The sequence below is a fragment of the Neofelis nebulosa genome, chromosome 13 (assembly GCF_028018385.1).
Source record: "Neofelis nebulosa isolate mNeoNeb1 chromosome 13, mNeoNeb1.pri, whole genome shotgun sequence".
Classification (NCBI taxonomy): domain Eukaryota; kingdom Metazoa; phylum Chordata; class Mammalia; order Carnivora; family Felidae; genus Neofelis; species Neofelis nebulosa.
This window is the reverse complement of record NC_080794.1, coordinates 67,904,631-67,930,900: the sequence shown is the minus strand read 5'-3', so window position 1 is coordinate 67,930,900 and position 26,270 is coordinate 67,904,631. Positions and strand designations below refer to the sequence as shown.

Sequence of the window (26,270 nt, the reverse complement as noted above, 5' to 3'; positions counted from 1 at the left end):
CCCTCATGCGCAGAGGTTGGTATCTGGTGGCATTTTAGGGAAACCCTCCTTCCAAGCGCTGATATTCACTTTTATTTTCCTATAAAATTTGTTCATAGGATGGAATTTTCCAAATAACATATATAAGTAGATACGTGCCTCCACTCCGAGTCCATAGAGTTGAAAGGGGAACTTAAGTGAGCCTATCTAGGTCAAATACCTGCATGTCTGGCTTGTAATCATGCTTATACATGCAAGAACATCAACTTCGGCTACCATTTGTTAAAGCTCACTGAGTCAACCACCACACTGGATGCTCTACATACGTTATCTCTCCTTCTCACAACCACCTCATTAGGCAAATGTTTTACAGGTGAGGAAGTTGAGGCACGGGTAAGTTAGTCCCTTGCCTCAAGTCACACAATTGCTAAAGGGTGCAGCTGAGATCTGAACCCAGGACTAGTTGACTGCAATGCTTATGTTTATGCCATTAAAATTCATGAAAAAGAGAGGCAGATCCAGGTGCAGGATAGTCTTGGCTACATACCTCATACAATTCAATAATAATGTTTCCCATTAGACCTCGGCTACTCTTAATGTTCTCCATGGCCAGGGTGAAGTAGATGCCACGCGTGTCTGAGATGTAGAGGTTGTACGTGTCATTCTGGTTCCATTCTTGGACGGCTGCAAACACTTGGTTCTCATCGGTACTGATGATGTGCATGTCCTGTAAGAAGATGGAAAACTTGTAAGGACTCAGATCTCCATATCTCTCTGCCCAGTGGGACCCAGAGTAATTACCATGACTTATTGAGAGGTTGAGAAAATGCCTGAGTTATAGGCAGCGTTAAACAATTCTGTGTCGGACCAAGGCTATATATTAAGAGCTTTGTGATTTCTGTTCCTTGCTAAGTGACAGTAAGATGGGTGTAAGGGGCTTTGGTGGGTATCATTTTCTATGGCTCCAAGGGATTCATCCACTTTCATTTTTTAGTTTTATATCTGAGAGTTAGTGTTAGTGCTAACAGAAGCATACAGCCCTGCGAGAGGAAACACACATGCAAAGAAGACAGGGCTTATCCCTTCTTTAGATCTTCATTTGTTTTCAAACTTTTATTGTAGTGGTTTTGAAACTTGTCGTTGGAATCTTCAGAGTCATGGGGATTGCAAGAAGGATGGCATGGAGGCATAGCCAACGAGTGGGATTCTGGGCTTCCAACTCTGTTTCAACCAGAGCAATACCACCTGAATCTGTTTTATACTGGAGTCCCATGTAATATTTTGGGAGTAAAAGGTGAGGGAGGTTCTGCTGCTAATAACATAATATTTGAAAATCACAGATATGGCAGAAAGGATACTCAACCTGGAATTTAGTGTTCTGGGTCATAATAGAAACTCTACTAAAAGTTAGCTATATGGTGTGGAATGTATCTGGGTCCCTGAGATTTAATTTTCTCACCATAATACTGAAGAGGTTGGGCTACTGATAAAAAGAATAGCTAACACCTGAGCACTTATTCTAAGTCATCTAAATGTATTATTTTAGTGAAAAATCCAAATAATTCTACAGTGGAGGCAGTATTATTCCCATTTTACTGAGGAATAAACTAAGGTACACAGAGGTTTGCCAGCTTGCTTCATATTTATTACATAGCTAGTCAGAGGAAGAACCAAGTTTTGAACCTTTGTAATAGGAGTCTAACCTGTTAGCTTCTAAGCATTTGGACAGACAGCCTCCAGATCAGAAGTTGTAATCCAATGACCCATGAGATGAATATGAATCACAAATATTTGGTTCAACCACAGTCTCTGTTCAATACCTGACTGCGCCGTCTTTTAGGTAAAGTCAGCACTCCCGAAGTCTCAGCCTCAAGTACCCAAATGTTCTTATGATCGGCCACTTACATATTAATATCAACTTCCTGATCTCTGAAGTCAATTTAGTCTGCATACCTGGACTAGATCATTTCTAAAATCAAATCTAATCAGTTCACAATTCAAAACAATTTATGAAAGCCAGTTTTCATATGTAGCTAGGCACTATACAAAGATTATCACAAACTCAAGTCCTCCTCTAGGGAATTCGCCCTGTCAGGAGAAGATGTTGACACAGATGAACACTTGACATAATGGAAGCAGTTAAAAAATGCATTAATATATAGATATATATTGCAAAGAGTAATGACATCCTGGGAAAGCAGGAGAGGACCCTTGTCACTGTGGTGGCAAGCACTCATAGCAGGGGCACAGGCAATTGGAGTTGACAGTAAGTAAATCACCAAGCTGGGTCTAGCTTTTACCTTATTTGGCCAACCTTTCCCAAAAATGATTTCAGCAGCAAAAGGAGGTAGCAATGTCTATAATGACACAACTACGGAAAGCTTCTCTCAGGATGATTTTAAAAAAGAGAAGCTCATTTGATTTGGACAACCAGGATGTGGGAAAGTGAGAAGAATTCTGGATCTTTTTATTGGCGAATCTGTCAGATCTCAGCCTCTGGCCTTGAACTCCTTAGGTCGCCTTGACTAAGACCTCAGTAGCTCATTTGTGCTTACGCACCTTATAGAATTACAGGTTCCCGCTGAGCTGCTTGAAAATGGAAATAAGGCTTCCTCTTAAAAACCATGTGATGAAATTGTGTTGTGTTGGTGTGGAATGAAAGCCCAAGAACCCGGTAGGAGGGGAAATAGCAGCTGCAGGAAATACGAATTAAATTCACTTACCCAGTTAAAAATGCAATAGAAGTGCCGGGCTTTTCCCAGATGTTTTGGTTATAAAAATGAATGAGCTAAGTTATTTTAGACTAAACTAATGTAAAATAAGTGGAAAAAAACAACTTAAAACACTGGGGCATGGTCAGGATTAAAGGCAGCCAGATTTGCTGTGAAAGCATCTTAGTTTGGAGCTGTACTGGCGCGTATCACCTGGCCAACAGGTATTGCAGTCTCTGGGAGAGACAGCGCTCTCTAGCACCTAGGATTCTGGGAAGTCTGCTTGTGATATTCGTAATTCCCCTACGTCACTTAGCTAATAAATGATATTACTAAGATTTAAACCCAAGACTATCTGAATCAAGAAGCTAGCCTCCGTATCAGTGGGAGTATAACTCAATATGCATCAGAATTACCTGCAAATTTTAATAGCATGTAGACTCACATGTCCCACTGCCTGCAGTTCTGATTCAGTACATCTGGCTTTGGAGCCTTAAATTCTACCATCTGAACCAGCCTTGCAGGCAATCCAGGTGCATGCAGTCTGGGGAATCAGTCTTTGAAAAAGCTCTAAACTATGTGTCCTCTCTCCAAATAGATCTTACAGTTGAATAGGGATCAACCAATAATAACCAGGATATTAAATCTTCAAGAACAATAAAAGCATTATCAGGATTATTGGTCTAATAGGGATCTGATGATAATAAAGCATATTTCTTGAATCCTGTGATCTCAAGCTAACCCCAAAGCACGTGTCACCTCCTTCTAAGACAATGAAGACATTCTTGCTACTCCTGAGAACATGCAGGGAGAGATCTGATCAGTGATGAAGAGAGAAACCCAAGAGGGGAAAAATCAGTAAGTCAATTCTGATTGGGACTTTACTAAACTGGAATTTTGGCAGCATCAGATGTTACCACCTTCATGTTTTTATTTGGAAAACATGATAAGTAGCATTCCCTCTAAACCCTTCTACCATTAATTTGGAAGAATCATAGTTGCCTTTCACAAACCTAAATGTGCGACTTCATAGGTGAGCAATGGTGGAAATACTTCCCCGTGACGGAAACATTTTCGTGTAATCTGGGCCGACTGTTACTTCATTCACTGTAAAAACACATATGATATACAGCATCTGTCACGTGCCAAACGTTATAATAGGAATACAGAGAAGAAGGTGTAGAACCTGACCTCAAGCAGATGTCCAATGGTGGTGGGGACATCCCTCACTCCTGGCCTTTTTGTTTTTAAAAAATTTTTAATGTTTATTTTTGAGAGAGAGAGACAGAGAGAGTGAGTAGGGGAGAGGCAGAGAGCGAGAAAGACACAGAATCTGAAGTAGGCTCCAGGTTTTGAGCTGTCACCACAAAGCTCAACATGAGGCTCAAACTCATGAACCCTGCGATCATGACCTGAGCTTAACCAACTGAGCCACCCAGGCACCCCAACTCTTGGCCTTTTGTGAACCTGATGAAGGTCCCCCACACAAGTACTGACAGGAAGAGGAGTGGGGCATCCATGGAAATGTGTGGAACTTGAATGGCCTGAAGGCAGTTTTCCCCTGAGGGAGGTGAGGACAGACAGTGACTGCATCCTAAGGGGTTGTGTATGGCACACCTAAGTTTCGCCCAGAAAAGAAATCCAAAACTAGCACACGATTTTAAGCCTGAGAAAAGAATTCGAGTTGATCAGTGCAGAGATTTGGCTGGGGAACACCAGCTGCATTGTGTGATCTCATTCTTTGTGGAGGCAGTGTGAAAGGTGAATTTCAGTGGGGCAGGGAGGAAGGCTTATGAGGTCACCGCAACAAACTCCAAAATGACACATGGGGGCCTGAGCTAAGAAAGCAGGTATTCTATGAGAATCCTATGAAATGGCTGGTGAGATATTAAGAAGGCAGAACCCACAGGGGGATGAAGGAAAAGGGCATATCTTTAATAATATATCAGATATCCGACTTACAAAATTCTCTGCTTCTTTTTAGCATGTTCACACAATCATAACTAAATACTCATAATTAAATACTTGTGTAATCATTTAGTTTATGTCTGTCTGTCTCACTAGACTGTAACCTCTCAGAGGGCAGACTTTCTTAGTTATCACTTCATTTCTAGCACTTACTAAGTATCTAGCACACGGTAGATAACCAATGAAAGTTTAGATGGACTAAGTAAACAGAGGAGAAGGATGAAATATTAGGGATATCATATAGAGACTCTGAGCTCAGTTCCAGATTTTTACAATGAGATCATTTAGGGGAGGTACTTCAAATAGGCAGTTGGAGATACAGTCTAGGGTTCAGTGGATATGGGATGGGGCTGTGTATACAGATGTCACCAATATGAAGAGAAGTGATGAGGTCACCAAGGAACCATGCAGAATACCAGCAGAACTTAGGATGATCAACATTTAACGGGTGGCAAGGGAAAGGGATCCAGAAAAGGAAATCAGAATAAAATATTCCAAAGGGAAGATTATCAGGTATGGATTTTTTTTTAACACTGTCAAATGCTCCAGAGTGGTTAAAAAGAAAAAGAGTTATACAAATGTCTATTGGATTTGGTGTGGAGGTGGTCTCTGGTAACAATGGCCAGAGGATTTTTGGTGGAATAGTGGAGAGAGGGCTGTGGGAGAGCACAGGGCATCTGGCAGTGGATGGAAGGGTGGATAAGAAGCAACCAAAGAGATAAGAATTACAGATAACATTTTAAGAAGTATGGCTGTAAGGGAGCAAAGAAGGATAAATCAGTATTTGGGGAAATGTAAACATTAAGGAAAACTGTCCTAAGGAAATTAAGGAAAAGGTTAATATCACCATCATTATCATTATAATAAATTTTCTCAAGCATATTTCCCTCTCCTCTCTTTTATTATTCAAAATGGGATTAAACATATTCTACTGTCAACTAAAAGCAAACCCAGACTTAGGTAGGGAGAGACTTTACTTGCAAAGGCTATTGCAAAAGGGGGAACAGTCTGGCTGTCATATCTAAAGTCCCTCAAGAGTAAAGGCAGAAAAGAATTACTTTTATGAAGTGATTAGAAAATAAAACGAAGCTAGAGAGAACTGGGTGTGGGGAGAAGGGGGAGCAGGTGGCAGCAGAGAGGGCCATTAGACAGGAAACCACCTTCCTTAAGTTTTGTCACATCAGGTGATTTTCAGAAGGGCTGTTAACGGGTTGTTCTGAGTCCAGTGACTGCTTAAGCCCTCAATGCTCGCATCTGCTCAAGAGTGGGCAGAGTTCATGGGTTTGGGAGAAGGTGAAAGGCCAGACTAAGTCTGATCGAGTGAAAATAGCCAGCATTTTATCCAGATTGGTCAGTGGGGACAAAGAGTTCAGGTAATCATTTGTGAAATAAAGAAGGGGAAGTTGGTCTTGTCAAAGGCAAATAGGCAGGCATCTGTGTCTTAGCAGGGCACACTGGGAAGAGTGGTTCTTTGCAGGGAGCCACTTCCAGCAACATAAAAGAGTGGGGGAATTTCTTAAACCTTATTGTTCTCCAGCAGCACCAGGCTCAGTAATGTTCAATGGTATTATGATGCCCATTTCACAGATAAGAAGACCTGGGCTCATGGATAAGCAAGTGGTAGAGATGGAAAGAAAGCTCAGGGCTTCCAGCTCAGAAACTCCATTGCCTTTTCCCCAGTCAGGCATGGCCCCCTGTCTTCTGCCTCCCCACCTTGCTGGTGCATGCCTTCCTTGCCAAGCCGACACCCAGGAACTGGTTCTGGAGAACTCAGCACAAGGTTGCTGCTCCTAATAATGCCACTCGTTATTAATGGTGTTCATTTCATTCTCTGCAAAATACTCCGAGCCACGGAGTGCCCCAGGAGAGCGTGTTCTGAACAGACAGGCAGGGAGGAGAGGTGTGAGGGCAATGATGACAGGAGCTTCTCCTTGTTTTTGTTTTTTAAGTAAGAGGCCCAGCAGCAGCCGCAGCTCATGGAACAGCAACAACTTGCTTAAAAGCCATTTCCACTTTTAAACACTTCCACCCCCTCTGTCCTCACCTCCTCAGCCTAGGCTATGAAAATCTGAGCCAACGCTGGCTAATAAAGGGAATCGATAACCATCCAGCTATTTTCACAGCAGCCCTCATATTAATGAAGCTGCTGTGGATGAAGTTCTATAAAAGGGGCCGCACGGACAGTACTCCACCACAATAAACTGCCATGGGGTTGCTGATCGTTAATGGAGTGTCCCAGCGTTCTGATCAATTCCAGGCTTCATTTGTCCCCACCTGCAGTCACACTGCCCAGGGGAGCGAACTGTTTGTTTTCCTCAGAAGGCTGAGAATACATAAAATATGCACACAATACAGAGATGAAACAGGCCTTACAGTGGAGATATCGTTTGGAAAGTTCCCAAAATACTTCTCTCCTGCTCCAATACATAGAAATCATCAAGTGACTGCAAGGGGTCTTTCTCCTTCAGAAAGAGCATGATTATGAACTTCCCCTTCCTCATCTTCTGCGAGCAGGGTACCACTTTCCTGCTTGGGTTTAGACCATCGGATGGGTACACCCTGCAACCACAAAGCTATATAATGGTCCCACTCAAACCAATCACAGAGAGGGTAGAGAAAAATGAGAAATTGATTCCCATGGTTCCTCAGGCTACTTTATACAGTCCCTGTTCATCTCATCAGCCTCTCCACCTCTCTCTCTGCAACCCAGTCTCTTGAGATGGTGTTTTAGTTTGTTGAAAGAATGATATTATCTCTTTTAAAATAGGGCCTATGCATATATGTTCTATTGGCTTCCCAACCCTTGCTTGCAGGGTTAACTCCTTAACCCTCTTAAATCAGCTTAAACATGACTGTCTTTAGGACACTTGTCCTCACTATCCATTTTAGGTAAGCTCCACTTATGTCACAATGGCGTTTGAGCTTCTATCCCCCTAACACTCCCTACACCTACAATTGCTTATTCAGTGTCTCTCTTCTCTCCCAGAATATAAGCTCCATGAAGGTAGGGACCATTTGCGGCTTACTTACTATTTTGTCCACAGAGCTAATTTCATGCCTGGCACAGAATAAAAGCTTAAATGGGAGAAACGACAGTTCAATGGGTGAATAAAAGAAGGATCGAATGAATGGATGCGAGCATGCATATATGAATAAATGCATGAATAAAACAACCAGCGGGTAGACAATTACCCACCTTCTTATTCCATAATCCCTCCCACCTCTGTATTCACTTAGCTTTTTTTCCCAGCTCCAGCCTACAGACCCTTTACATCTGATACGTGTCCACCCAGAGACTTGGCTTTTTCGCAGCTACAGTAGGTGATGCAACTGCATCCTGTCCATGTTCAGATTCAGGCTCCAAGATCCATCTTCTGCCAGAAGCCATCATTCACAAGGGATGGAGCCCACAGGGTAAGTTTTATAATTTTTCAATAGAGGAGTTAAAATGCCATTATCTGAGATTAACATTATAGTAAACTATTCCTATTTTAACTACTCATAGTGGCAGAAGGGAGCAGAAAACAGGCAGTGCATTTATATTTAGCATTAAAATGCAGACAGAAGCAAGAGCACCGCAAGACTCACCTGTGCACCTTTATGCATGCATATATATATATGGAGGAGGCAGAAAACAGGGGGCCATGCTGGACTGGGGAAAAGGCAATGGAGCTTCTGAGCTAGAAGCCCTGAGCTTTCTTTCCAGTTCCACCACTTGTATGTGTACACACACACACACACACACACACACCCCACATATCTGGGCTCCTGCCTAGGCCCTTCTGAGCCTGTCCCTCTATTTGGCAGTAAGGCCCTTGCAAGAGGGAGGAACGCCCAGAAGAGACTGAATACTAGCTCTCCTTTCCTTACGGCCCCTGGGAAATGGTTCCAGTCCCATACAGGATGTTTGAGACATAGGGAATCAAAGCTCTTGCCTACATAACCTACTGAAAAGGGAATACAGAACCCATGTTTGGGGACATAAGCAGAGGCCAGACCCCAGCAGTGGTATGTCAGGCTGAATGCCAGCTGTCTCCCAGGCAGAAACCAAACCTCCCCAGAGCCCAATATGGCAGCCTCTCCCTGTGCTTTGTCTGGCAGGACCCAGGACAGAGGTTGTGCATACCTTGGGCAGTGAGTACTTGGGCAGCTTTATCTGGGCGAAGGCCTCTCTTCGATAGGACACGTAGTAGCTGGCTCTTCCACCAGTTGTTACCTGGATCACAGGGGAAACACAAAGAAGTCAGATGGGGCCAGGGGTCAGATTGGGCCAGGGGTCATGGCCAAGTTGAAAGTACTAGCTTCTCCATCAACAGCCACAATAGGTTTGTGATAACCTTTTAGAGAATAACCCTTGCTGGCAACACAGCACTGAGTTGCTCCCATGTCATGGCACATAGACCACAAATGAGCAATTACAACAGTCTTTCCCAATGGTTGACACTTTCTATGAGAGCAGGGACTCTGTTTGGTCACTGTGCTCTGCATATATACACACCCAATAAGTATTTTTAGAAAACAGAAGCCATTACATGGGATGTACCCATGATCTCTTTATTCTGCCTTAAAAAACAAGTTTCTAATCCAATGCAGTCATGACATGATTGTGAAATGAATTTTTTTCTGATTCTAAATAATTACTATTGCTCAAAAACTCTTGTTACTTTGAAATTAATTTCACTTCTGATCTGAGCACATTTTTTTCCTTCCTATTGACAAATCTATGCACTAAGCAGGTATGCTTTGGTCCATTTCACATGCAAGTTATTTAAAGGAATCAAGGCTTAGAGGAAGAACTCTAGATTGGAAAGTGAGAAATCCTGGGTTTGAGTCCCAGCTCTGCTATCTGACAGCTGGGGGAGTCAAACTCTGTAATCATCTCACTTGGGAAGGATGGATTCTTAGAAGAATCTGGAAACCACTTCAAGAAATGGTCTGGCCTGGGCTTGTTGAAAAGTCCTGCCAATATGGCACAGTTCTGCAGATGGCTGCTGTCAGCCTAATCGTCTTAACTTGGGGGGAATTAATATTCACAAGAGAAGATACCATAGACTGCTCAGAGAAAATAGCAGGACGACAATAGCAACCAGGCTGCTGTGCTGAGGAGGCAATTACTGGAGGCACCCACTCTGTTCTCACCAAGCACTTACTGGAGATGGGCCAGCCCTCCCAATCCAGTCGGAACGTGGCGCCCATCCACAGCGGGAGGTGCAGGGAGCAGAAATGTCACGCCCCTGTTGAAAGCCTCCCATCGCTCCCCATCCAAGAGAGGGCATCTCCCACAGCTCCCCCTTGCTCTGCACAGATTGGGAGCCCACAAAGCAGACAGCGCAAGCTGCCAGGTGGAGCAAATGTTAGAGTCTGTGGGGAGGCAGCTTGTAAAAAACTCGGTGCAAAGACAGGCTGTGAATCAAGAGGAGAGACTGATTTTGTCCCCACTGTTCAATGCTATCCCTACATCTCTATTTCCTCATTAGAGCCATTCATGTTTTGTATTCCAGGACTTTGGGGTTTTGTTGTTGTTGTTTAATTTGGGTTTTTGTTTGTTGATAAAGACATCCGTTCTCAATCTATATTGTGCTGCACTGGCTTAGAGATGGGGTGTTCACATATTAAGATCAATGAGTTGTTGAGTAGTCTTTTCCTTTTTAAATCTCAACTGCATAGAACAGATTAAAATGTAATCTTTGGTACTAAACACACAGTCACCACTAGTCCTTGCTTGATCCTATTTGTGTGTTTCATTTCATTTATTTATGTTTTAAATTCCAGTCCAGTTAAAATGAGGTGTTATGTTAATTCCAGCTGTATAATATAGTGATTCACCAATTCTATATATTCCTCAGTATTCATTATAAGTGTCCTCTTAATCCCCTTCACCTATTTTTTAAAAATTTTTTTTAATGTTTATTTATTTTTGAGACAGAGAAAGATACAGCATGAACAGGGGAGGGTCAGAGAGAGGGAGACACAGAATCTGAAGGAGGCTCCAGGCTCCGAGCTGTCAGCACACAGCCTGACACGGGGCTCGAACTCACGGAGTGTGAGATCATGACCTGAGCTGGAGTTGGATGCTTAACACAGTGAGCCACCCAGGTGCCCCTCCCCTTCACCTATTTTACCTGTCCACCCAGCCACCTCTCCTCTGGCAAACATCTGTTTGTTCTCTATAGTTTGTTCTGTTTTATGGTTTGTCTCTTTCTTTCCTCTTCATTTGTTTTGTTTCCTAAATTCCACATAGGGTGAAATCATTTATTTTCTCTGACTTATTTCATTTAGCATTATATCCTGTGGATCCATCCATGTTGTTGCAAATGGCTAGATATCATTAATTTTATGGCTGAGTAATATTCCATTATATATATATATATATATATAATTATATATATTTTAGATATATATAGATATACATTATATATATATATCACTTCTTTATCTATTCATCTACTGATGGACACTTGGGCTACTTCCAGAATCTGGCTGTGATAAACATAGGGGTGCATATTATCTTTTTGAATTCGTGTTTTAATTATAAATTATAAAACCAACATATGTATACCTGTCAACCTCAGAATTGGAATAGTAGTGTTTGAACTTTAGCTGCATCAGGATCACCTAGAAAGCTGTTTAAAACTCAGACTGCTGGGTCCCACCTATAGAGTCTTTGAGTTCATCAGCCTGGGGTAAGGTCCAAGAATTGTCTTTTCTAATGAGTTTCCAGATGATGCAAATGCTGCTGGTTTAGGAGACTCACTCTAAGCAGGTCAGAACCAGAACTTCAAATGACAACTGACACACACCTCTGTGACTCTGTGCCTTGCACCTGTCCTGAGACCCTTGCCTCCCTCTTAGATGTAGCTACTGTCCTCATTTTGTGTTGACAATGATGATAAAGTTTTATTTTAGGGGAAATTCCTGTTACATGAAATTAGTCATTTTAAAGTGTACAATTCTTGGGGCACCCGGGTGGCTCGGTCAAGCATCTGACTCCTGATTTTGGCTCAGTTCATAATCCTAGGGTCATGGGATTGAGCCCTAAGTCTGGCTCCACACTACACATGGAGCCTGCTTAAGATTCTTCCTCTCTCCCTCTGCCCCTCTCCCCAGCTCGTGTTCTCTCTCTCTCTCAAATTAAAAAAATAAAAAATAAAGTGTACAATTCAGTAGCATTTAGCACATTTGCAATGTTATATAACCACTATCTAGTTCTACAAGTCTTCCATAACCCCAAAGGAGACTTGATACACAATGATGAAGTTTCTAAACCCCAAAATATATGCTCCGGTCACTTATCATATGCTTAAAAAACAGTTCTCTCTGGGACACCCTGAACATCACCAAACTTGCCTTGGGGAAGGAAACTGGCATCAGAGTAGGCTAGTCCTGTCAGTGAATGCCAGCCAGAGCTCAGCAATGAAAAGAAGGTTCTCCTAAAAAGACCCAGTGGGCTCCCGAGGGAACAAGATGAGAGCATTGCCAAGCCTCTGATAAGCACCATAGAACTGCACTGGGTCCCTTGCGGTTTCCAAATCACCAAGAGCCAAAGGAGAACAGAGTGGTCCCCTCGTTAGGGTGATCAACCCCACCAACTTGAGAACTCAGTCTAGCCATTCCTGATACAGCCCTGCACAAGCACAGATTCTCTCTCTCACAAGCTCACACATACAACCTGGGAGACTTTGTGCTTGAGTAATCAAAGATGGAGATTACACTTCAGATACACAATGGGATGGTCCAAACTACTAAGGGGCTGATAAAGCCCCAGGAGCCCAGAGGTTGTCCCACTTCCAAGGATATCAGAAAATCTTCCAGTGATACCAAGACGACTCCTGCAGTTATGCTTTTGTCCTGGTGATATCCTCCTCTGTACCTACTGATAGCCGACTGATGGTTTCACGTCACTGTACCACCTATGAGATCATGGAAGGATTTTGGATGCCACCAGTTCATTACAGTTTCTCTCCTCTCAACTTTTCAGCCCTATTCTTCCTATTTCTACAGCCCTTTCAACATTTTTTTCTGATGGTACACATATTCCTATAATCTTCCCTCCATGTCTTATTATACAGTTGCAACCTCCCTGATTCCTAGGCAGTGCTGGTCTTGTGGCAAATGATTAGTGAATACGTAATAATAAGAGTAATGACACAACGGTCATTGATTGAGTTCATCTACCATGTTCCAGAACTGCATGTAGCCATTATATAAATTATCTAATTCAATTCTCATGACAACCTTTCAGAGACTATAAGGTACTGACTGACTTGCCCAAGATAAGACAAATTGGAACCTGGCAAAGTTTGGCTCTAAACCTGTTCTCCTCCTCCTGTGATGGAGAAGGGTCTCCATGCATCTTACCTCGCTATAACAATACATTTTCCTGACTCCAAGGAAACATATTTTTATTTTTTAAGAAACATATAAAAATCTCTGTAATTGGCACATGTATATATGTTTATTATTCTTCATATTCCCAGAAAATCTGTGATGGCATTGATGACGTATTTTAAAAATGATGTCTTCATAGAAGAGAAGGGGTGAGGTAATAAAAACAAGATTGATAATTACTACCATGCAATGAAACCTTGTTACATAGAAAATGGTACAATAAGCAGTTTAAACACCATCCCTCATTTGAGTCTAATTACATATTATATAATGTACAGAGCCTCCACAGGTCAGGACGAGATTGTTACAATCTATGACTCCAGCCTATGCCCGAGCCCTTAATTACGAATAAGTGTATCCCCACAATGTCAGGCACAGAGCAGGGCTCAATACCTATTGACTAACGGAATAACAAGTTGTGGGGATTAAGGAGCTCAACCAGAGACGCTTTTGAGTTTGATTTCCTCCATTATTTAGTGACTAAACCATGGATGTAGAGAACTCCCCATTCCCACCCAGCCTCTAGATGGTTGCAGGAACTTATCTCTAGCACTCCTCCTGGGGAGCAAAATCCTCACAATGTTGGGATGATACGAGCTGATGCATTTGCTGCCTCTCCAATACTATTTGCACAGCCCTCTGGCAACCACACAAGAAAAGAATAAAGTTTAGCGACTATTAATCTATTTTGATGAACTTTTCTCTTCCTTACAAGCAAATCTGCTGGCATTGTAAATCCCAGAGATTATTACCACTTTCCTTTTCAGTGACACCTTTTATTTTACATATGATGAATGTCATCCAATTATTTGCTCTGGGCCCATCCGTCATGCTAAACACTGAATTAGCTGGGTCTTTTCCTCACTAATGACTGGCTCGTTAATCTGATTTTCTGGATTTCCATTTTACAGGTTTAATTGGGCTCCTGGCCAGTGAAAATGATTCCTTTGGACAAATGCACTGGCCATTAAATACATCTATCTCTTCTGACTTGTTCCCATTCTTGCTGTAACCAAGTCTAACCTGACATATCCTTTATTATTTTTTTTTCATTTCTCCTTGCTTTTAGATGATGGCTTGCCCTGGAGGAGAGGAAGAAATCTGCCAAAAAAAAAAAAAAAAAAAGAAAAAGGAACCAAAGGGCCTTGAGTATGTTGAGCCTGTTTCTGCCATAGATAGAAGAAAACTTATATCTCTAGAATTCATAAATGGGCATGGTAATCTAAAAAGAGAAGCAAAAATGAACATTTTTGAGTGTCTACTATGTTGGATGCTTTACATTCATGATATTATTTAATATCCACACTATTAATTACTACTATTATGATTGTTAGTGAAGCTATTAGTACCCTACAAGGCATAAATATTCATAGCATAACATTCTCTGAGTCTTTACTACATGCCAAGCACTGTCCCTATGTACATACTGGCCTTCTCTCTTACATTCAGGTGAGAAACTGACAGGTGCAGAAGTTATGCAACATACTCAAAGACACACAGCAAGTAAATGGTGAAGCTGGAATTTGAACTCAAATTTATCTGACTGCCAAGCCCATGCTGGTCCTTCAGGCTGTGTCAGGTTTCCAAACTTCTGGGGTGGGGAATGGATCCCATGTCACTTGACTTCCAATTTCCCAGGTAAGATGCCTGCCAACAAAGCAGATCCTTTTATGTGAGGGATCATAATAGTTTCCCAGCCTTGAGACATCACTGCTCTGTTGTTGGACCGGAGTGAACAATGCTGCTCCTGGAACTTGTGACTAGGAGGGGCCACAGCGGAAACAAACTGGGCTTGCACAAGAAATGAAGGAAATGGCACTTAGAAGGTGTGTCGACTAGAGGACCTTGCTGGCCCCACGCAATGTGAATAACCAGCCTAAGCAAGAGGAGTGGCCACCTCTCCAGGTACATGTTAGTGACTTCCCACACAGCCTCTGCAGTGCTTCTTCCTCCTTAAAGAAACAAAAGTGAACCACACAGTTGTTAGGATGCACAATTAACTTTTCCAATTTCTTTGCTCATTAATTCTATTCAGATTATTTGAAATAAATCTTGACATTGTTAGGCCTTTCTCTTCCTCTCCACCTACATATTTCCTTCAAAGATCACATTTCTCTTTCAAGAAAAGAAGCAGGATGCTGACTGCTGGACCACAAGAGTTGATAAAGAGCCGTAAGTTCTCATCAGGAAGTTGCTCTAAGCATCGGGATGGCCCTGAGGGCTCCCGCACGGCAGGTTATGTTGACTTTGCCACCCTAAGCTCATTTTCCAAAAATGTTTTGCTAAGGCACCACACTACGTGTCTGAATCAAAACTGTGAGATGGCACTTGGAATAACACGGCATCTTACCAGCAAGTTGTCTCCTCTGCTAGACCATTTGATGTTGAATTTAGTGTTTGTCAAACTGGTGTTTGCTCATTTTATGTCCTGGAGGCTGTGTGATATTAATGTAATATGCAGTTTTATCTGCCTGTTTCTAGAAAGAGTGGGTCTATTACCTACTACACATACACTGTGCTGAGGTTGAACTCCTTTGAAACAGATTTGCACATAAAATCTTTTATTGGGCCCCTAACATAATAAAATCTTTTACTAGGGCCCTAACATAACAGCCCCAAAATAACCTCACTGAGAACGGATTTCGAGTAAGATAGTTGGCATTGAAGCCAATATTGTTCTCTCAGTTTGGTGTGTGTGTGTGTGTGTGTGTGTGTGTGGTGTAGGGGAGGTGTTGGAGGGGAGATGTATACTGAGCTTGCCAGCACACTTGTCAGCCAAAACATATTGATAAACAATCGCCACCTTCCCCAACCCTACTAAGAAACTCCCTGGAACCTTCACTGCCCATTTGGAATGATAGTAAGGGAGAGAAAAGGTGGTGAGTTAGAAAAGCATGGGATAAAGACCTTGTGTCTACACCACACACAGCACTAGAAGAGGAATCAGCATGCCTGACTCTGAGCCCGTTTGTCAAATACAGTAAAGGATCTGGACTTGATAAGTTTCCAATTGCATATTTTCAAAGAGGACTCTTCCTCTTATTTTTTAGCATTTCACTACTTTGGTTGGGATCCTGGACCTATGTTTAAATTCTGCTTCTGCCACTTGCTGGTTTGGTAATTTTGGACAGGTAATTAATTCAACCTTCCTAATTTTTCCTTCTAGAAAATGGAGACATCAGTACAACCTATTAACATGTTATTTTGAGGAGTAAACACAGAACACCATGTAAAGAGCTTTAGCCCCAAAGCTGGCACACGGTAAATGCTCATTGTATATGACTTGTCCCTGCTGAGCTAGAGGTACAGAGACCTGCACCAGTATAACATCGTGGGGGCCTAATGGGGATTGACCATGACCATAGTGGCAGTTTATATATACAAACTGGAGGCTTCAGGAAGTGCTGGGCTAGCCACATTGTGCACCTGGTCAGGGATAGAGGACTGAAATTCTTCTTGTTGCCCTCAGGCAGGATGACTTTATGGAGAAGACACCTATGGAGACCACAAAGCCAACACGGTCTATGCCAGAGATCGAACCATTAAAGGTTGCAAGCTTTATCTTTGTGTTCTGGCTTTCATGACTTAGAGGGAGGACAAGAAGTTCTTGGAATTCCCATAAGACCCTTCAGGATGAAAGTCCTTTGCCTTCCCTCTTTTTCTTTTTCTTTTTTGCAGGGGGTGGGGATATAAAAAGGCAAAGGTAAATGTAGAAATAAAAAAGAACAGATATGGACTTGAATTGTTGTCTTGGAGCACAAAAGTTGGGAGTATCAAGATGCTCAAGATGAATATAATAACAGCTAAAAACTAAAACCTAGTCCATCTACTTTGTCCCAGAGCTTCATTAAAAAAGAAAAAAATCACTACTCATGGAACCTCTAAAGAAACATGTTAAAACTCATTACCAAAACATCTGCTCCTTCATCTCTAGGGAATGGTCCTGTTCCTTGTGGACTGTGAGTTTAATATGATTTTGTAAAAGATGGGACTGAGGAGGCTAGAGCAGATATTACAAGGAGACTTGCTTCTATCATCTTCCTACCCTTATGTAAGTTTTCTCTTCAACTTGAGACCTCACATCACCTGTTTCCTTTGCACAGGTAGATGCTATGAGGCCAATTCATTGGCTGAAATCTTCCCAGGCCAACACCAGCCTCTGTCTTTTTTTCTACTATTCCAGAATTTTAGAAAATAAAAACAAAACAGTGGGAAAGGAGAAGAAGGAAGAAGGGTGTAAGGTGCTGGTGTATAGAACATCCGTCTTTCTAGTTTCAGCTTAGCCAGGTATCAGACAGGCAATTTTGGCATGGTAACTAATCTCTTGGAGTTTCAGGGTTATTGTTCCATAAAAAGGGAGAAAATAATTACCCTTCTCTTAGGGAGAAGTATCTCTTAGGGAGATAGATAACAAAATGCTATCATGTAACTGTAAAGTGTTCTACAGCTATAACGATGAGAATATTATAAGTGACCTGTGGTATGTACCTAAAAACCCAAAGATCTTAGAAGTATTTGCACTGGGAAATTGCTATAGACTGAATGTTTGTTTTCCCCCAAAATTCCTATGTTGAAACCTAATCCTAGATGTGATGGTCTTTGGAGGTGGGCTCTTTGGGAGGTGATTAGGTCATTAGGGTGGAACCCTCATGAATGGGATTAGTGCCTTTATAAGAGACCCCAGCAAGCTCCATTTGCCCTTTCTACTATGTGTCTATGAACTAGGAAATGGGTTCTCTTTAGCCACCAAAGTTGCTTGAGTTTGGACTTTCCAGCATCCAGACCTGTGGGAAATACTCTGTTATTTGTACATAAGATTCTATTATATGCTATATCTGCTGCAGCAGTCCGAACAGACTAAGACCGTAATCAAGCTGATGATCCAAATACCCAATCTATTGATTGTGTGGGGGCACTGAAATTTCCCAATTAGGCTATAGCTATCCACAGACCAATAGGGAATAAGGAATGTGAGAAGAGAAGCAAGAAATGGATGGGCAGAGATATAGAACAGAAGTGTACTCAGCCACACAAGATGAATGGCAGGCATATAGAGCCACTTAAAGAATGATTAATTTTATTGATATGCTCAAGATATTTTACATAACATAAAAGGGCATAACAAACAAAGTCATTAATTTTCTAGCTAAGCAGGGATGCTTCTTTGGGACGTGGGATTTCCAGACGGTCTTGGAAATATGTGTGGGCTGCTAGATATGACGGCAAAACTTCGCCAACATGGGATTTGCGTGCCTCATGAGTGAGGTTTGGGACAGCAGTGGACAGATTTAAGCCATCTGTCAAGATCTTTCTCAAGAAACACTGCCACCTCCCCAAGAGAGCCATGAATATTTGTGAAATGCCACCTGCTACTTGGAGCCTCACCATTGCACTCCGCATGTCGTGTTGCTCTCGTCCTCCAGCAGAAGCACCACCACTGGAGAGTCAAGCTCTGTGCTCACACTTTGGATGCACTGCGTGCTCTCATGCACAATGACCACACAGAGAAGATACTATACAGCCTCTCTCAGTACTTAGCATCCATGTCATAACAATTAATATTTGTAGGGTATGCTCTTCTATGCATTAGTTTTATTATTTGACGGAACCTCATTTGGTCAGAGCACAACCCTTTGAGGAAGGTCTCAGTATATTCCCATTTTAGAATTAAGGGGTCTTACTTTAGGTCACCTCGTTACTAAATGGTGAGTCTCAAAGCCAACCACAGAACTTCTGACTTGAAACCCTAGGCCTTTTTCACATTGCCAGGCTGCTTCAGACTGTGTGTGCTGAGTCAAGATCAGAAAAACACAAAGTGGAGATAATTGCATGGGTTTTCACCAGTGGGTCGTGATTTTACATTAAATAATCCTTTGAGTGTTTGGCAACACCACAACATGGAAAACCAGAGGCGATAAGAGAGTGTGCTTCCCTGTGGGAAATAGAGAAGCAGATTACAAGATGTTCTTCCCCACCTACTGCTGACTCCACATACTAATTAAAGGTCTGGCCAAACTCACATTATTCCTTGAACATTGCTCATGTTTACACATCTCATTATGGATACTGGCCCCAATTCTACCATATGTTACATTTATCAAAACGTATTCAGCACTTTTGTGCCCAGGCTGTATCAGGTACCATGGGAGTCAGAGGACTGTGACCTCATGGAGTTCACCATTTCTCTGTAAAAACAAGCCTAGCATAGAAGATGTACAAATGGCCATAGAACACCATAATGCTATGGTACCCTGAGCAGGGTGAAGGCTATGTGCCACAGAAGAGAGAAATACCAGCTCAGAACCACAGTAATTTACTCCACTTGTTTTCATGCTCTGTACAGAAGTACTAAAAAATCAGTGCACATACAACATGCACACACACATACATAGAGTATATACATATATATGCACATAAAGTATATACATATATATAGAGTATATATATATGTACATAAGTGTATAGTGAATACAAATGTAATATATATATATAAAATATATGTTATATATATACATATATATACATACATATATATACATACATATATATATATATATACATATACATACATATACACACTATGCAGCTCCACTTTACTCGTAAGTAAAGTGACATGCACAGGAACATACAGCTCCAAAGTGGCAGAGCCTGAATTTGAACTTGGCTCACACATATTACACATACACACACACACACACACACACACACACACACACACACACGGAGGATTTGAACTTGGCATATATACATACACACACACACATACACACACACACACACATATACATATGTTTTCTGTTTGTTGAATGGGATGATCGATTTGAGGATGGAACACTAGAGAAACCAGGATATAGCTGAAGTGTTCTATTTAATCAAGGGAGGGATGGAAAGAAAAGGTGGGGATAAGGTGGGGATGGATCTTGAAAGAAGAAAAAGATCACAGCAAATCTGAAGGGGTTGCAGGAGGTGAAATCTAAGAAGGCAGGTCACTGGTGGTCGGTTCCAGAAGAGGTGCTTTGGAGGAATGCCAAGAAACAGTGGGTGTGTATAGGTTTTATTAAGTGTTTTTTCTGTGCAGTATCTGACACAAACACTCTGCTTCATTTTTGCTTGACATTTCCAATAAAAAGTCTACACCACACTGCTCAATAATCTTTTTAAGATTTTATTTATTTGTTTGTTTCCCTTTGCAGAGGTGGTTCATATCAAGAACATAGTTCTGCTTCAAGAAAATACTCAAGACTTATAGCTGGGTTACCAGAAATTCATTTTTCTGAAACTTTTCAGCCCTTTGTTTAGTTCTTTATTGGGAAAATTAACAAAGAGCCTTGCATCAGGAGCCTAGACATGGATTCCAAACCTCCCTCACCCCTACTGGCTATTATGGATCTTTGGGAAAAGCACTGAGCTGCTTCTGGACCTCAGTTTCATCCTCAAACAGGTAAGGCACACTCACAACGTATAGGCCCAACATGTGCCAGACACAAAGCAGGGACTCAAAACTGTCACACCTCTGTGTTCTTCATTCCTTCACATCCTAGGTCCTGGTGTCCTCGGCATAAGGATCTTCTTCAACTCTTATATCCTAAGATTCTATGCTGCCAGTTTATTTTGTGCTCATTAAATGACCCCACAAACACGTTGTAGGCTGCTACTTTGTGTTAAAGGTTTCTGCTCTTACTTAACTGCCCCTTACATTGTTCTTGACCCAATTGCCTCAAAATGTAAGAACATTTAGGTTGTGACTCTCATTTAAAAGGCAGAACAAGTGTACTGGTATCAGACAGCCTGGGTCAAAATCTCTGCTCCACTCCTTACTAGCTGTGTGGTCTTAGGAAAATGACTTCACCTCTCTGTGCCTCCCGAGAGAAATGGAGGTAAGAGTAGGATTTACCTCATAGGATGTCATAATGCCCAAATGCATTAATACTATGCCTAGCTCACACTAGCCACTCAATAAGTGTTAGCTCTTACTATTATATGAAATTGACTCCCCAAGAACTACAGATTATTCAGTAAGAAAATTAGCCAGGAGGTAAAAATCACGGAAGAATGTTAAAGGACAAATCTTAAGTAAGGAAATGCTGAGAATCACAGTATTTCTTATACAGAAGGGCTCCGTATAAGGTTCAATCAACTCCACAAGGACTCATACCAGACGTTTCAGAGGAAGGAAGCCACCACTTCCACGCCTTCCCTCCCACGCACACACAGAATACCTAAGAAGCGATTACACAGCAGAACGAAATAATAAACACAATCGTATTAACAGCACTTTGATTATTTCTCCATCCTGCAATCTGGAAGCAATCGCCACCTGGGGCAGGCAGTAAAACCGCAGGCGTTTATTCCAGAGAATCGGACAGAAGGCCTGGGGTACGGCAAGCAGATTCTCCACTCTAATCGGGTTCGGTAGGGTGGTGGAATCACCACTGCGCATTTCAACAAGGTGTGCCTCCCTTCCCAAAACATTTTTCAGAGGAGGAGGTGGAAGCGATTCTGCCTGGCCTCTAGAGGTTGCAAGGCTCCAGGGAGAGGGGAAGTGGCTAAATTCATGGTCCCATCACACACACGCTGGATTAGAGAAAAACAAGGAAGGAGAGAATGGAGATTAAAGACAGACCATTTGAAAGCCCAAGAGCCCGGAGAGGGAAAAGCCAATCAATTTCTTTTTTTTTTTTTTCTTTTTTCTATTTCACAACAGATGTTTCACTTGCAGTTCCAAATCTAATAGCAGTTGGTGTAGTAAAGATGAAATAGTTGGAGGAAGAAAAAGAGAGAGCTAAAAAGGAAAGGAGGGAGGGAGTCAGGCTGGCAGAGGAGAAGTGAATCTCCAGTGCCTCCCTGTCCTTGCAGGCTTCCGGTCTCTGGCTTCTGCCCACTGGGGACAGGCAGCGTGTGTCCCTGTCTCCCCTGCCCTATGGTTCTCCTGGGCTCCTGCAAACGCAGTCCCCTGCCTGCAGGCATCTCTCACCAGGAAGGCAGGGGTAATCAGGCCCATCCTTCAAACATCTTCATTCTATTACGTTCATAATCGGCTTCTAATGTTCTGTTCGATAGATGTGGGGCCGACCAGACCAAGCGCTTGAACAGCTGCTCAGGCCATGGAGCTATTCTCTGTGCCATTGATCACAAAGACAAAAATCAATCCTGGCTAAGGAGAAAGAAGTTAAAAATAAATTGCTGGGATTGATTTCTGTTCAGACCTTCTGACTCCCAGTTAGAAAGGGGGAGGGAAGAGTGCATGTGGATGCACCTGTCATGAAATCACTTCATATGTCCCAATCTCAAAAGCAAAATCTGGAGATATTTTACACACACACACACACACACACACACACAGACACAGGCATGTCTGCACATAGTTTTCTTCTAATTTATGCTCTTATTTTATTTTTGCCTCCCAATAACTATCAGAGATGAGAATCCATGTAAATCATAAACTCCCAGAAGAAGAGGGCTGGGTTTGTCTCATTTGCTACAAAATCTCCAAAGTGGGGTCCCATGCTTTGTGGACTGTAGTAACTCCAGAGATATTTATTGAGGGACTGAGAGAATAGATGAATTAATGAAGTGTCTTCTTTTCTATGATTGGCTCTTGCAATTATGTTTATTTCATCAATTTATCACAGCATGTAATTATTTTTCTTCTTCACTGTTTTGCATAGGTATTATCTCTCTCACTAGACTACAAACCCTCTTATGGCAGGAACTTTTACTTGTTTGCTTTTTAATTTTTGACCTATTGTACCGCCTCTACCTTGTGCCCTCAGTAGATGTATGTGAAAGGAAAGGAGGAAAGGATAGTTCAGCAACTCTGTTAAGGGATGGGCTGCAACCTAAGTATTTTTTGTTTTGATTCCAACACTGAAGAAATAACTTGGGAAATACTCCTGAATAACAGTCACCAGCCCATGTTTAACTAAATGGAGCATCCTGTAGAGTGAGCAGACTTCTGGAACTGCAGCATTAGAAGGGAACTCTGGAATCATATACTCCATTGCCTTCCCAACTGGATTCTATGGAGTTTGGGAATCCTACAGTGATGCATTGGGAGTGTCCAAAATGGATGAAGAAGAGGCTGGGTGGGTAGGGGAGCTCCTATAGCCCCCTGACCCTCTTTAAACTGGATCATTCCCTTGTATCTGTTTTGCATCTTGGAATTCCTTGGAAAGGTTGTATGAAAAGCAGTTCCCACTGTTAAGAACCACAACAACAAAAGGTCAAGAGCTCTTCTTGGATGCAATTCTTTCTTTTTGTGACAAGGAAACTGAGCTCTAGGGAGGAAAGGTGGTGGCCCAATGTCACCGAGTGAGTTAATGGTGAGAACAGACTTACATCTAGCAATGCTGTACTGCCCACCCCCACATCCCCCACCAACCTGCACCCCCATCTGGTGGCAAACTGTCTCCTGCCATGGAAGGGTCTCTTCCTTAGAGCATTTGCTGCTCTGACAATTAGACTCAAGTCAATTCTCTGCTTGGAGACCTAGCCTGAGCCTTGCCTTCTCCAGGAAAGTATCTCTGATCATATCATGCCTCATGGATCTCCCTCACTCTGAGAAATTGCCTAGCATTTTCTCAAGAGCTTTTGAACATTGCTCAGAGAGAGTGTCAGGCCATGTAGTCCCACTACCGCACCTAGTCTGAAACAGAACGAGGACAACATTGTCAGTCTTGTTTACCAATATATTCCCTTCGTTGAGAATAACAGGAACATATCAAGTGCTCAACGAATGGTTGTTGAATGAATGAATGAATGAATGATCAACACTTCTGTCTCAGACAGAACCTCTCACAGCCCTGGGTACATAGTAGGTGCTCAATCAAATTAAGCTAAGATCAGCCAATGGCTCCGCCACTTTTAAACTCCAAAAAGACCTTGTTCTGACTGACCATGAGGGCTTTCGGAATCAGATCCTTAAAAGTTGCTTGCAGAAATCCAAAGCATTTGTTTACCCCATTAGCTAGCTATGGAGTTAAAGGCAGAGCTATTAAAAATTGTAAAAGCCGAAACTCTGAAATAAATAGATATGCATCCCCGTTATAATGGTAATGGGGAGAGGACTGAGTTTAATAGTCTGCTTCTCAGTCCACAGCCCAACTGTCTTCATTATCAGCACTGTTGTTTTTACAATACAATTATCTTTAATAGGAGAAGGCCCCAGAAAAGAGATCCTCCTGGGAGCTGTGCTTTAGAAGAGGGGGTATTGGGAAATTGCTGGGACTTAGAAAGGGAAGGACAATGGGGAGACCCAGCTGGGTCATGACTCAGTAGCTCCTCTGTACCCCAGAATGGAACTCAAGAGAAGCTGTGCCCAGAAACACACAATGGAAACTGGATAATTCATGGCCAGAGGTACATGGTAAGTGGGGAAGGCCGGAGAAAGTGGAGCTGGGGATGGTAACTATGATTAACCATGCTGCCACTCCCCCTCCTCTGCACCCTAGTGATGAGTGTTTGAATAATCCTCTAAGTGCATGTGAGGGACGACTCTCAGAGGTGCGGGCATGATTACATTGTACTGAATCCCATTAAGCCCTTCTTTGGTTAATGGTGCAGAAAGTTTCTGATCTGAAACAAAATTGAAACAGATCCTGACAAACAGTCCACTGAACAAGGAGGGAGTAAGGCCTTCCTGCCCCTCGTGTCCACCAAGAATGGGACAACAGCTGTCTCTTTTTTACCTGTACAGTCATCCGGAAAAGTTTCTGGGAACACCAGCTACTCGGTGCTAATGCAAACATCTTCCGATTGGGAAAATGAAATGAGAAACAGATCGCTGTCCTCTTTTGTTATCCCTTATGAAGCCAGACAGCTCTGATGTCATATCCTGACCCTGCCATCTACTGAGCTATAGGACAAAGGGGGATTCTCTAACCCTCTCTGAAATTCAGTTTCCACCCTTAAAAACTAAAGAGAATAATATCCATCACACCAAGATCCTGGGAAGATTAAAGTAGAATTAAAGAAAAGAAAATGCACACATAGCAGACATGCATTTGGCATGAAACAAACATGAGACACAACAAATAAACTGTGACAACAGTTTCACTTTGCTGACTGGTGGGTAATAACTGGTGGTGTGGTGAGGTGGAAATCGCATTCTGAAGCATCACTGCTTTGGAAACAGGAAATTACAGATTTTCCAGTAGTGGAGGAGACTGAGAGGTGTGTGGCCGATCTCATTCTTTTGGGCTGCATTATAGAAACACTTGTGGTCCCCTGGACAACATATTCACTTTCCAGGCCAGCATTCACAGGCTGCACGTAATCATATGAGGCTCCCGGATAATTAAACACCATGAGCGCCACCCTTCCTATAAAATATACTGCACAGCATACACGCCACGCCACCACTCTTCCTTCTCATGCCCATGGAGACACTACTAATTAACGGCAACAGTCTTTCCTACTGAAGCACGACAACACAGCCTTCTATGCAGCTATTAGTAATTACTCAAAGGTGATACACAAAATGGAAACAATTCGACACCCTGGGGCCAGACATATCCCATCCATGTACTACTAGAAAAGCAAAAACCTGTGTTATAATATGGGGCAAATTACAGAACAATTCGCTGAGATTAAGGGAAAACATTCCTTGCTATGCTGGCCTAGTAAATAACAGTATGTAACTTTCACAGAGCCTGGGCAGATCTCCTGGGAAATAAACAAGTCGTCACCATCTATTAGGGACATGCACAGCAAAGCTCTGAAAGGAGCAAAAAGACACCAAGCCGAAAGGATTGATGGGCATTCTGTAAATAAAGAGCCCCTCCTGGAGCCTCTCTGTCTCAGCAGGAGACACTGGGGAATCATCAGCATCTGGATGGTAATTGATGCCATGCTGTAAGAATCAATGAGACAGGATTGCTCAGAGAGCACAGGAAGTGAACAGAGAAAAGGAACCTATGAAAAGCTCTGAGAACAACCCATATTTCAAGGGTAGGCAGAGGAAGAGGCACCTGTTTAGGAGAGGAAGAAGATGCTAGACGCTGGAGAAGTAGGAGGAGTAGCTGAAGCACACATTGTCAAAGAAGCAAGGGTGAATGTGCTTCCAGAACGAAGCAGCAGCCAAGAGACCCCAGTGCCGTAGACGGGTCAACTAAGTTAATTATCAAGAGGTGTTGTCTAGATATAATTCAGAGACATCTTTGATGAACTTGGCAAAAGTAATTTCAATGGAGTGGACAAGGAGCAAGTCAGTCTCAAGTGGGTTAA

The 26,270-nt window shown here is 42.3% G+C and overlaps 1 protein-coding gene and 1 long non-coding RNA gene across 5 annotated transcripts in view; one reads left to right on the top strand and one right to left on the bottom strand.

Annotated features, from left to right (window-relative positions):
- The window catches only part of SORCS3 (sortilin related VPS10 domain containing receptor 3), a 596,149-nt gene that overhangs the window by 106,618 nt on the left and 463,261 nt on the right, over window positions 1-26,270 (bottom strand). For all 3 annotated transcript variants that reach the window (XM_058697711.1, XM_058697712.1, XM_058697710.1), the window contains exons 8-9: window positions 8,785-8,874; window positions 527-706 (exon numbers count right to left, since the gene is read on the bottom strand). In XM_058697711.1, the coding sequence (XP_058553694.1) occupies window positions 527-706; window positions 8,785-8,874 (270 nt within the window). The remainder of the gene's footprint in view (window positions 1-526; window positions 707-8,784; window positions 8,875-26,270) is intronic.
- LOC131493342 (uncharacterized) lies at window positions 7,601-14,307 on the top strand. 2 transcript variants are annotated; one of them, XR_009252575.1, is made up of 3 exons: window positions 7,601-7,662; window positions 7,909-8,072; window positions 14,116-14,307. It is a non-coding gene; the product is annotated as an uncharacterized LOC131493342 (long non-coding RNA). The 2 variants fall into 2 exon arrangements; XR_009252576.1 differs by lacking the exon at window positions 7,601-7,662 and having other exon boundaries at window positions 7,900-8,072.